Consider the following 13,945-nt stretch of genomic DNA (forward strand, 5'->3'; position numbering starts at 1 on the left):
ATCAGCCCCTCTGCAGGAAAAAGATGAGGCTGTTTTCCCCCTTAAAAGATTTCCAACCTTAAAACACACAGAGGCAGTTCTACTTTGTCCTACAGAGCCGCTGTAAGTTGGCAGTAGGTTCGATTTTGTGACTGACTTACTCTAAATAAAGGAGCCTGGGAGTGCAATAGGTAAGCATTTAACTGCTTCCTGAATAGCTGGCAGTTTTAACCTACCCAGCAACTGGAGTGGGGGTGGGGGCGGGGGGAGATTACACTGTCTGCTTCTTTAGAGATTACGGACTAGAAAACCCTATAGAGCAGTTGTGCCCTCTCACATGGGCTCACTATGATTTCTACTCTACCAGATTGCAAGTACCAGCCAATCATTCGAATATAAGTCCCTAGCCAGCACAAGCGGTAAAGTGCCCTACCACTCCCTGAAAGGTTGCCATTGAAATCTATCCAGAGCACACATCACTCTGGGAGAGAGAAAGATGAGGCTTTGTACTCCTGTAAAGATTTAAATCTTGGAAACCCACAGGGGCAGTTCTGTAGTGCCCTGTGGAGTTACTGGGAGTTAGAAGTGGCTTGATGAGAAGCTTTTTGAGAACCATTCCCCTGCGTTGACACACTGGAGTGGGGGTCTACTCTGTGCACGTGGGGTTGCCATAGGAAATTTGCTTGACAGTAACTGGATTGGGTTTTTTGTTTCTCTGGTTTTGGTTTTTATATTCTGATACAATTCAGAATTCCCAGTATTATAAATTATTCAATGTTGAATGATTATTTGTAATTTTTAAGAATTTCAGATAGAATATTTATACTTCTAAATGCATTTTATGAATAGATTGATTTTTTTATTGTCATCCATTAATATTTTAAGTATATATTGTTTTGAGGACCTCCTTTCATAATGAAACCATAATTCTATTTTAGATCTAAAATATTGAAGACAGTTGCTTTATATGAAGTATGGAGTCAGTGTTCAAATTTTCTCCTAGTTTTTTTCCTTATGGGTTGCTTGAATGAAGATCCAAATAAATTTTTATTGAATTTGATTGGTTCAGATAGCTCTTAAATCTCTTTTACTTCAGATCTTCCATTTTTGGTTTCTGTTTGTTATTGCTATACTTCATTTCTCTAGTTCCGTTTGCCTGGTCATTGTGAGTTCAATGAATACATTTTATAGTTTTATTTTGATTGATTAGTAGCTTTTGAGCTTATCTCTTTGTTTAGAGTTTTTTAGAGGTTTTACTTTATACAACTAAAATTTACCACAGGCTACTCTGTTGACATGTTATCAGTTCTAGTGAAGAGAAGACATTCTCCAACTTTTTATAACTCTCTCTCTTCTTTTATTTATTTATTTGTTTGTTTTCTTCATTATATTTGACCATGCTTACTTGTTTTTTGTCCAGATAACTTTGTTGTTCTGTCACATTTATTTTTAAATCATTTTATTGGGGGCTCTTACAGCTCTTATAACATTCAATACATCAATTGTATCAAGCATATTTGTACATATGTTGCCATCATCATTTTCTAAACATTTACTTTCTGTGTGAGCCTGTTGTATCAACTTTTCCCCTCCCCCTTTCCCCCCATCTGTGACCCCTTGATAAATTTAGATTATTATTGCTGTCATATCATACACCTATTGCTGGATCCCTTCACCAAGGTTCCTGTTGCTCATCCCCTTTGGGGGTGTATGTGTTGATGGTTCTCCCTTCCTCCCCTATTCCCTCCACCTTCCTGCTAGCCTTGGAATCGCGACTCCCATTTCTGTTCCTAAAGGGTTTATCTGAACTGGTTTCTGTATGTCATGAGCTCTTATCTGTACCAGTGTCCATGCTTCATCTAGACAGGATTGAAAGGCAGAACTGGGGTCATGATAATGAGGAAACCTCAAAGAACGAGAGGAATAGTGTGTGTTTCATTGGTGCTGTACTGTGCCCTGGTTGACTCATCCCTTCCTTGTGACCCTTCTGTGAGGGATGTCCTATTTTCTACAAATGGATTTTGGGTCTCTACTCCTCCTCTTTTACTTAGAATTATATTAAATATATTCTCTTCTTTTTCTCAAAAATGCCCTTTGTAAATTTTCTGTGCAGTTCTTTTAATTTATCATTTCTTCCATTTGCCTTATCTACTCTATGAATAGTTTCTGAGTTTCTTCTGACATGTACTTTGTTCTTTTCTTTTTTTCTTTCCTGTCTTTTTAATAACCTTTTGCTTTCTTCATGAATGATATTCTTGATGTTCTCCCAGATCTAATCAAGTCTTCTCTCATCAAATTGTTCTTGAGATGGAAATTCAGGTGGAATAGAGTCAGGGTCATATTTTGGCTTTTGTGGACTTGTTTTAATTTTCTTCAGCTTTAACCTAAATTCACATGTGAGCAATTGCTGATCTATCCCACAGTCAGTTCCTGGCTTGGTTTTAGCTGCTGATTTTGAGCCCACAGGTGTAGTCAATTTGATTTCTATGTGTTCCATCTGGAGAAGTTCCTATGTATTGTTGCCATTTGTGTAGTTGAAAAAGTATTTGCAATGACTAATTCATTGGTCTTGTATATCATGCTAGTGGGACAGGAGGAAAGTCAAGGGAAAGAGAGGAAAGAGCTGGGAGGCAAAGGACATTTATAGAGGTCTAAATAAAGACATGTACATATGCATATATATTTATATATGAGATCGATGTGCCTATACTTATAGGTTTAGGACATTGGGCCTCCACTCAAGTACTCCCTCAGTGCAAGAATACTTTCTTCTACTAAATTGGCATTCTATGATGCTCATCTTCCTGACACCACCGCTGAGAAAGTGGGTGAATAAGCAAATGTGGTGAAGAAAGCTGATGATGCCCGGCTATCAAAAGAGATAGCATCTGGGGTCTTAAAGGCTTGAAGGTAAACAAGCGGCCATCTAGCTCAGAAGCAACAAAGCCCCATTGGAAGAAGCACACCAGCCATTGCGATCACAAGGTTTCAAAAGGATCAGGTATAAGGCATCAGAACAACAAAATTTTACCATAGTGAATGAGGGGGGCAGTGCAGAGTGGAGACCCAAACCCATTTGTTGGCCACTGGAGATCCCCTTGCAGAGGGATCTAGAGGAGGAGATGAGCCAGTCAAAGTGCGATGTAGCAACAATGAAAATTACAGCTTTCCTATAGTTCCTAAATGCTTCTTCTCCCCCACCCCCCAATATCATGATCCGAATTCTACCTTGCAAGTCTGCCTAGACCGGAGGATGTCCACTGGTACAGATGGGAACTGGAAACACAGGGAATCAAGGGTGGATGATCCCTTCAGGACCAGTGGTGTGAGTGGCCATACTGGGAGGGTAGAGAAAGAGTGGATTGGAAAGAGGGAACTGATTACAAGGATCTACATGTGACCTCCTCCCTGGGGGATGGACAACAGAAAAGTGGGTGAAGGGAGATGTCAGACAGGGCAAGATATGACAAAATAATTTATAAATTATCAAGGGCTCATGAGGAAGGGGGGGAGCAGGGAGGGAGGGGAAAAATGAGATGATGCCAGGGCCTTAAGTGGAGAGCAAATGTTTTGAGAATGATGAGGGCAGTGAATGTACAGATGTGCTTTACACAATTGATGTATGTATGGATTGTGATAAGAATTGTATGAGCCCCTAATAAAAAGATTAAAAAAAAGAAAGCAGATGTTTCAAGAATGATGATGGCAACAAATGTACAAATGTACTTAACACAGTGGATGTATGCATCGAGTGTGATAAGAGTTGTATGAGCCCCCAATAAAATGATTTTTTTTTAAACCAAAAAAAATAAAAAAGTATATCATGCAATCTCCAGCTTCATTTCTATAACCAAGGCCATGTTTTCCAGTTACTGTTCCTTTTTGTTTGTTTCCAACATTTGCATTCCAGTAGCCAGTAATTATCAATGTGTCATGTTTGGTCAATTTCAGACTGAGGACTAGGTACCATTCTTATTTCTTCAACACTAGTTTTAGTTGTTGGTTGCTGAAAGTGAGGAGGACTTGAAGTACTTGCTGATGGAGATCAAGGATTGCTGTATGGATTACAACTCAAGTAAGGAAGACCCAGCTCCTCCCAGATGGGCTGATAAGGTAGCATCCTGAGAAAAGGCGGTTTTCATCTTATTGGACTAAAAATCAATACTCATGGAAACAGCAGTCAAAAGAGCAAATGATGCATTTAGTGCATGGGGTAAGTCTGCTACACAAGACCTCTTTAAGGTGTTGAAAAGCAAAGATAATATTTTGAGCACTAGAGTGTGCCTGGCAGAAGTGGCCTCATATGCATGTACAAAGTTGGACATTGAATAAGGAAGACAAAAGAAGAATCGATGCATTTGAATTGTAGTCATCTTGAAGAATATTGAAAGTACCTTGGACTCCCAAAAGAACAAAGAGATCTGTCTTGGAAGAAGTACGGCTAGAATGTTCTGTAAAGGCAAAGATGACTAAATTTTGTCTCATGTGCTTTGGACATATTGTCAGGAGAGACCAGTTCCTGGGAAAGGACCTCATGCTTGATAAAGTAGGAGGGCAGTGGAAAAGGGGAGCATCCTCAATGGCTGGATTAACATAATGGTTGTACTGATCGGTTCACACCTAGGAATTGGGAGAATGGTGTAGGACCTGGTAGTGTTTTCTTCTGTTGTACATAGGTTTGTTATGGATTAGAACCTGCTTGATGACACCTGACAACATGTTATCTACATATTTTGGAAATTACATCAGGTAATGTTTTAATGTTTGATTCTACCATCAAATATAATTGCAGTCGTCAGTGGACAAAGCGTTCATATACTTTTCTTTGTTCTTTTTCCCTTCCTGGTGTTCCCCAAGACTCTTTCTTTTATTATTTGTTTGAACTATTTTGTCAGAAATATGCTGGGGATGAATTTTCATAATTTTCCTTCATTTGACAATTTTATGATTTTTTCCATTATTCCTAAAGGATGGCTTTGTTGAATATAGACCTCAAGGTTGACAAATCCTCTCTCTTAGCACTTGAAAATACTTCCTTCTCACCTCAGTGGTTTTTGATGAGAAATATATTGTCATTCAACTTGGTGTTCCTCTATACCTATTGTGCCTTTGATCTCTGACTGCTTTGAATATACTTCTTTGTCTTTGTCTTTTCCTTTCAGAACTTAATTAAGATGAGTTAGGTGTAGATTTCTCTAGGTTTATCCTACTTTGAGTGTTCATCTTCTTGGCTTTATAGATTTATGCCTTTTTCCAAATTTGGGCTTTTCCAGCCTATTTCCTTGAATTTTTTTTGCCCTTATCTCTTTAAGAATGCTGATGAATGTTAGCTATTTTGTTATTATTTAACTTAAAAAAAACCACCTTCTCTGCTTTATTCTGATGGAGTAAACAATGCTAATCTATGTTTAAATAAATTGATTCTATTCTGTCATCATCTCCCTATTATGAGCCCATCCACTATTACTTTGGGGGGTTCTCATTTAATAATTTTTTTTGTTTCTCTTCAAATTGTACATGTTTCCAAGTTGGACAATTTTCAGTTAAGTCTTTCTCTTTCTTGTGATGTAATTGCAACATGGAATGCATTTCAGCATTACTGTGTGTTGATTGTCTTTTCTTATTCAAGTTGATATTTTCCTTATTCTTTGGCATGTCAACTCTTTTTTCCCTTTTATTTACTATATCCTAGACTTCCAAGTATTATGTTTTAGTAGGCTCTTTAATACTGTGACAGCCACATGAGCGAGGAAACCTAGGTAGGGCTATCAAGTTTTTTCTGATGTTTGGAAAAAGTAACCTTTTTGTTATCTTGCTTGGGTGAGTCCTTCCTGCTTCTTTTGTTAAAATAGGTGACTTTCCTTGGACCTTTATTCCAGTTTGTATTTCCAGTGTGTTGACTTCTCTCAGGCTGGAGTTTCTTAGGCAAAAAAGAAGCCAGAGAACTCACAGACATAATTCATTTGGTCCTGTGGTCCTTAGCTAGATATTCTTCTCTGTGCTATTCAGTGTGTTTTTATATTTATTTGATATGTAATATCAAGATTGTTTAGCTGCATATAGTCAAATAGAGAAGAAAAATTGTCTACTAGAATGAGATGTTAAGCGTATATATGACTTTATTTAACTTGAATATGTAACAGGTTAACTCTTTAAATAGTTATGTTAAAGAAACCTTTCAGAAATAATATTTGGATATACAGAAATATGGGAAACCAGGATAGCTTACTTACATGGACCCTAAAAGTTAATTTTAAAAGAGATTTTCCAGAATGTTAGAAAAAACATTCCAAAGAAATTCTATTCATGACAGATTTTTTAATAAATCATTTTATTGGGGGCTCTTATAACAATTCACACATCAATTGTATCAGATACATTTGTATGTATGTTGCCATCATCATTTTCAAAGCATTTGCTTTATACTTGAGGCCCTGGTATCAGCTTCTCTTTTTACCCTCCCTCATGAACCCTTGGTAAATTATAAATTATTATTATTTTCATCTCTTACATTGTCCACTGTCTCCCTTCACCCAAGGTTGTGTTGTTTATCCCCCTGGCCGTGTGTGTGTGTGTGTGTGTGTGTGTGTGATACGTCGATCAGTGCAATCAATTCTCCGTTTCTCCCCCTTATTCCCCACCTTCTCCCTACCCTCCTGGTATTGCTACTCCTTTTTTTGTGCCTGAGGGGTTTATCTGTCCTGGATTCTGTGTGCCTAGAGCTCTTATCTGTACTAGAGTACATCCTCCAGTCTAGCTATATTTTTAAGATAGAACTGGCATCATGATTATGGTTGGGTGGGATGGGAGAGCATTAAAGACCTAGAAGAATGTTATGTGTTTCATTGGTGCTATGCTGCACCCTGGCTGACCTGCTCCTTCTTATGACCCTTTTGTGATTTCACAAGGATATCCAGTTGTCTACAGATTGGCTCTGGGTCTCCACTCCAACCCACCTAATTTATTTCCATATGATTGTTTGTTTTGGGTTTTCTGATGCCTGATACCTGATCCCGTAGACACCTTGTGGTCGCACAGGCTGGTGTGCTTCTTCCAGGTGGGCTTGGTTGCTTCCCTGATGGAAGGCTACTTGTTTAACTTCAAGACCCCAGACACTATATCTTTTAATAGCTGGGCACCATCAACTTTCTTCAACACATTTGCTTAGACACCCATTTTGACTTCAGTGATTGTGTTGGGAAGGTGAACATCACAGAATGTCAGGCTATTAGAACAAAATGTTCTTGTATTGAGGGAGTACTTAAGTCAGGTCCCAATGTTATCACAGATTTTTTTGTATCCATCTTACTATTATTGATATTAATGCAGGATTATGTTGTTTGGGCTGTAGGAGCCTGGTTCAATTTATTTATAGTGTATCAATTATTTTTTATAATTTTAATATATATTTTTTCCCTCTAGGGCTGGTGGACTAGGCCTCAATTTTGTTGGTGCCAATGTTGTTGTGTTATTTGACCCAACTTGGAATCCAGCCAATGATCTTCAAGCCATTGACAGGTATAAAAGTGACAAAATTTAAAGTGACCTGAAAATGCTTTCAATTTCAAAATACTTTTGAGATGTTATGGATGGGATTAGAATATGTGGGAAAATTTGTGGTAGATTTCTGTTTTACATAACCCTGAATTTCCAAATCCCTCAATGGTAAAATATTTATAGAAATCAAGGTAAAAGACCTTAATTAAACAGAGCCAACCAAAACTAAGGATGGTGTCCTTCTCCATGTTATCAGGAAAGACCAGTCCCTCGAGGATTGGATGCTTGGTCAAGTCGTGGGGTGACAAAAAACCATAAAGAGGAAAACCTTCGATAAGATGATTGACAAAGTGATTGCATTGATGGGCTCAATTATAAGAACAATTGTGAGGATGGCATAGGACTGGGCATTCTGTTGCACCTAGGATTGCTATGAGTCAGTACCACCTCGATGACACCTAACAAACTAACCACCCAAACTAAACTTAATACCGTCAAGTCAGTTGAGGTTCATAGTAATCTCATAAGGGCAAACTAGAACCGCCTTGTTGGATTTCCAAGGCTATAAACTTTTATGGAAACAGAGTGCCACATTTTTCTTTGGTGATGTGGCTAGTAGGTTTGATCTGCTGACAATTTTGTTTACAGCTGAACACTTAACCACTGTGCCTCTAGGACTCTTTAAACAAAGCCAAGAAGAATACAACCCATCAGAAATAACAATAATTACATAACTAAACCAAAACTATGACTAGAAGCAATGGTTGAATACAAAATCACTATCAGAAACTTAATCTACTCTATCAGAAATCAAGAGATCAACAAGACAAAATAAATAAGCTTATAAATTATTTGAATATCACTGATGTCCAGATTAATAAATAAATATACGAGGGGTACCCCCCAAAGAAAATGGAATTTTGCCCTCAAGCTATGTATTTACATTTTTTTTTACAAAACAACCTTATCACCTTCAAAATACTCTCCATTGATGTATGGTTTGTTATATGAGCTGTAAAAGCCCCCAATAAAATGATCTTAAGCAAACAAAAAAAGTACTCTCCATTATACTTAATATATTTATCAAATCTGCAATTTCATTCTTGGAAATATTTTTCAAAATCATCTGAATGGCTGATAGCACCTCCCTTGTTTTTTTTTCATCTCGTCTATGTCATCAAAACTGCCCTGTCATGTCCCTTTTCATTTTTGGAAACAAAAAGAAGTCTCACGGAGGGAGGTTAGGTGAGTAAGGTGCATGGGCCAAGAGAGGCATGCTGTCTTTTGCAAAAAACTGGCACACTGAGATGCCTGCATGAGCAGGTGCATTGTTGTCATGGCAAAACCAGCCCCCTGGCTGCCACAAATCAGGTCTTTTGTCACACACTGTTATGCAATCACCTCAGAACCTCTAAATAGAAAGCTTGATTGAGAGTCTGACTTGGTGGAATGAACTCCAAATGCACTATCCCCTCACATCAAACAGACAAATAAGCATTGTCTTGATCTTTGATTTCACTTAACAAAATTTTTTGGGGGTGAGGTGATAATGGCGTCTTTCGCTGGCTTGATTGATGCTTGCTGTTAGGGTCATCAGAATAGCACCATGTCTCCTCAACAGTAAGGACCTTGGAAAGAAAGTCTGATTTGCTTGAGAGCTGTTCTTTCAATTCACAGCCTGTTTCAGGCAATGCTCATTTTTCTGGTCAGTCAGAATGGGGCACAAATTTTGCAGCAACTTTTATCATTCCCAAATCTGTTGAAATTTGCTGAACCAAACTCCAAGATAACCCAGATAACTTCTCCATCCCTTCAATGGCCCATCATCGATTTTGAGCACAAGTGCATGAATTTTTGTCATTTTCAACCATTTGGGATGTTGACAAAAGTCCAGAACAAGGTTTGTCATCAGTTGATATTGCTCCCTTTTTGAAACGAGAAAACCACTCTTACACTTGAGTTTTTCCCGTACATTGGCCTTGTAAGCTGTGTTCAACATCACAACAGTTTCTGCCGCATTTTTCCCTGAGCAGGAAACAAAATGTCACAGTCCCATTTTGTTCTCTTATATCAACCATCAGGAAAAACGAGGGTCAAGTGAAACTTTAAAAAAAAAAAATTCACTGTGACCAGAGAGAACCTTCCGATGTCACGCACTAACTCAGAGTGAGTTGCTTGATGCTCTCCTAGCATACTACTGAAGCACTGCCCAGCAGAGATTTTTTTTTGCTTTTTGGGGTACCCCTCATATATAGATAAGTATACATATATATGCCAATAGGGAAAAACCAGTTTTTTTTTCAATTAGTTATAAAACATTTTTAAATCATTTTATTGGGAGCTCTAACAGCTCTTATAACAATCCATACATTCATTGTGTCAGGCACATTTGTACATATGTTGCCATCATCCTTTTCAAAACATTTCCTTTCTACTTGCGAACCTTGGTATCAACTCCTCATTTTTCCCTCCCTCATGAACCCTTGATATTCTATAAATTATTATTATTTTCATATCTTATACTGACTACTGTCTCCCTCCACCCACGCTTCTGTTGTTTGCCCCACTGGGGGGGGGCAGTTATATTGTAATGATTGTGATTGGTTCCCCCTTTCTTCCCCGCCCCTTCTCCCGATCCCCATGTGTCACTGCACCCATGATTGTTCCGCAGGGGCTTCTTTGTCCTGGATTCCCTGTGCTGAGAGCTCTCATCTGTACCAGTGTCCATGCTCTGGTCCAGCCGGATTTGTAAGGCAAAATTGAGGTCATGATAGTGGTGGGGAGGAAGCATTAAAGAACGAGAAATGTTGTATGTTCCATCGGTGCTATACTGGACTCTGGCTGGCTTGTCCCTTCCTTGAGACCCTTCTGTGAGGAGATGTCCAGCTGTCTATAGATGGGCTTTGGATCTCCACGCCTCCTCCTACCCCCCACCATTCACACCTATACAATTGTATGTTCTGGTTCTCTGATGCCTGATACCTGATCCCTTCCATACTTCATGATCACACAGGCTGGTGTGCTTCTTCCATGTGGGCTTGGTTGCTTCTCAACTAGATGTTCGCTTGTTTTTCTTCAAGCCTTTAAGATCCAAGACACTGTATCTTTTGATAGCCGGGCACCATCAGTTTTCTTCACCACACTTGCTTATGCACCCATTTTGTCTTCAGGACAAAATGATTGTGTCAGGAAGGTGAGCATCACAGAATGCCAAGTTATTAGAACAAAATGTCTTGCATTGAGAGAATACTTGAGTAGAGGTCCAATGTCCATCTGCTACCTTAATATTTAGCATATAAATATATTTACATATGCCAATTTCCCTATCATTATATATTCACATATGTACATTCCTGTTTTTAGATCTCTATAAATCCTTTGCCTCCTAGTTCTTTCCTCTATTTACTTTTATTTTCCTCTTGTCCCACTGTCACGTTCAGCCTTTATTCAGGTTTCAGTAATTCCTCCCAGCTACATTGCCCTTGATCAAGTTCTACCAGGCATCCATGCCCTCCTCACCATTGATTTTAGATCACTTGTTTTTCCCTGGGTTTGTTGACATCCCCATTCCCTTCACTGGCCTCCCCTTATCCCTGTGTCCCTCTGGCACCCTCAGTCCTGTTGTTTTCTTCTCTGGATTGTTAATCTTACCTATCATATTTAGACAGACACACGGAGACAATAGTAAGCACAGAAACAAGACAGAGCAAAACAAAGCATCAAAATGAAAACAACAAGAACAACAAAAAACCAACAACAAAAAGAAAAACCTATAAATAGTTCCAGGTCTGTTTATTGATTTTTTTAGGAGTGTCTTTTGGTTGAGTCTGATGGGGTGCCGCACCCAGTCCCCAAAGTCTATTTTTGGTATTCCCTGGAGACTTCATTGCTTTGCTTCCCTTGCTGCTGTGTTGCACGCCCTTTGTGTTTCACCCCTGTGTGGTGGAGTCAGATCAGGTACAATTCCCACACTGTGTCTCTAGTGTTGTCCCTTATAGCGCTAAGGGTCAGTGAAAGACGTCATGTCTTGTGGTGGGGCCGGCCTTATAGTCCTCTCTGTGCATTGGCTGCTTTGAGCAGGAATATGGTTCTCAGGGCCAAGCCATTGGTATTTTTAATCTCCTCTTATACTTATGAAAGTTTGAGAATGAATAAAGAAGAACACAGAAAAGTTGATGCATTTAAAATACGTTGTTAGTGAAAAATATTGACTGTATCATGGGCTGCCTGAAGAGCTAGTAAATCTCTCTTGGAAGAAGTACTGCAGTAGTACGTAGAAGCAAGGATGGCAAATCGCAGTCTCATGTATTTGGGGGAAATTATCAGGAAAGACCAGATCCTGGAAAAGGACATTAAGCTTGGTAAAGAGAGAGTGAAAAGAGATGAATTGACCCAGTGGCTGGCTGCCATAATGGGGTCCAGCATAGCAACCATTTTGAGAACGTCCCATGATCAGTAGTGTTGCACTCTATTGTATCATAGGGCCACTGAGCATTGGAATCAACTCGCTGGCATCTAACAACAATACAAAATCCAAATAAAAACCATATATACAAACAGCAGCTAGAAAATTACAATAAACATTTAGCTAATAAAAACTAGTCACATGGAACTTTAAAATATTCTGAAATAAATTTTGAATTGAAGAAAATATTAAGAAAAGCTTATTTAGAAATAACAATACAATTACTATAGATCAATATTCCTATACTTCACTTATCAACAAATCTGCTATCTGACCTTTTTCTTTTGAATCATACTAAAAATCTTATCTGATCATTGCCCACATTAATGGCCTTTCTCTGGTGGTAACAGTTACCAGCTTGCAACGAAAGAGTAATACTGTCTGTATTGGTTAAGATTATGTGCTGATTTGTGTAAACAATTGTGATAATTACCTAATTTCATGTCAATTTGATACATAAGTGTAGGGTTTGAGTCTAGCCTTTTAATCAGGTCACAGCCTGATGATGCCTCCTTGTGGGCATGGCCTTCTCATGAGGATTCTGGGAACTTCCTCTCTTTCTTCCTGGAGATGGGACACACACTCTCTCTGCCTTGGTCTTCCTGTTTACAAGTTACATGGAGACTTCCTGAGACCATGAGTAGCCCCTTTGTCTGCTTCACCTTGCTATTGAAGAGCCACACGGAGACCTGGAGGAGCCACGTGAAAACCCATGCCAGTGCTGAGATGCTTCCACTGCCACCGGATCCACAAGACTTTTCACCCACTAGCCTGTGATCTTGTGGCATTCTGCATCATTGCATGTGCTGCGTGAGTCTGAAGAAGAATTTATGGACTAGTATTGGACATATGAGCTAATATTGAACTCGTGAATTTGGTCTGGACTGGGCTGGGATGTTTTCTCAATATGCAATTGCTCTTTGATATAAATCTCTCTCTCTCTCTCTCTCTCTCTCTCTCTCTCACACACACACACACACACACACACACGTAAACATATGAGGGTCTCTGGATTTGTTTCTCTAGTCAACCTGGTCTAACAGCCATAAATTTTGGTGATTTAGCAATTATGTTATGATGTAATTTGGCAGTTATATACTCATTTGGCAGTAATCCTTAATTTGTAATCTGATGTGGATTCATACTTCAATGTCACATTACAATGCCATCATAAATGCTAATTTTCACATAGTGACATGGTCTTTGGAAACTAAACATGTTGATAAGTGAGAAGTGAATGTATTTCCATCCTGATGTTAATATAGTCTTCAGTTAATTTCTTAGAAAATATGAAAGCCTGAAAGCAAATGAAAGAAAAATATACCTATTAAAATTAGAAAGGAAAAAACCAGAAAAGTAAAAATAAGAATATATATTATTGAGACAAAAATTATAAACATAAGCTTTAATATTAGTTGAAAGTGAGATGACAATTTTTAAATTTTTCTAATCCAAAGTAAGAGGAGGCCTAGTGGTGTAGTGGTTACATGTTGGGCATCTGTATGGTAGGCAGTTTGAAACCACTAATGGCTCTTCAGGATAATGTCGGGGCTTTCTATTCCTGTAATCATTTACTGACTCAGAAACTTAAAGAGGCTGTTCTACCATCCACTATGTAGTCGCTCTGAGTTGGCTTGGCATAATGGCAGTGAGCTTGGAATCCAAAGTGAAAAGACACATAGAATCTTTAAAAGCAGAAAAGGCTAACTATAATGTCTAGTTTTCTATGTATAGTTTTATTCACATACTTTTGAAAATCTACATGAAAAAGACCTTCTTTTAGAAGAATACAAATTATTTAGCTTGATTAAAGATGAGGTCAAAAGCAAAACAGGCAATCACAGAAGAAAGTAAAAATCAAAGACCTATAAGTTAATAAAGGGCTCAGCCCAGTGTTTGTTTTGTTTTTAATGAAAAAAGATTTTGAATTTTCAGTGTTGTAGACATTTATGCTTCAATGTTATAGGAATGTCAAAAACATTTTATGAACATTTAATACTCCCA

The 13,945-nt window shown here is 38.4% G+C and overlaps 1 protein-coding gene across 4 annotated transcripts in view; it reads left to right on the top strand.

The window, feature by feature from the left end:
- Positions 1–13,945, top strand: part of ERCC6L2 (ERCC excision repair 6 like 2) — a 167,210-nt gene that overhangs the window by 65,260 nt on the left and 88,005 nt on the right. For all 4 annotated transcript variants that reach the window (XM_075549800.1, XM_075549802.1, XM_075549803.1 and 1 more), the window contains one exon: positions 7,402–7,497. In XM_075549800.1, the coding sequence (XP_075405915.1) occupies positions 7,402–7,497 (96 nt within the window). The remainder of the gene's footprint in view (positions 1–7,401; positions 7,498–13,945) is intronic.

This window comes from Tenrec ecaudatus, chromosome 5, assembly GCF_050624435.1.
Source record: "Tenrec ecaudatus isolate mTenEca1 chromosome 5, mTenEca1.hap1, whole genome shotgun sequence".
Lineage (NCBI taxonomy): Eukaryota > Metazoa > Chordata > Mammalia > Afrosoricida > Tenrecidae > Tenrec > Tenrec ecaudatus.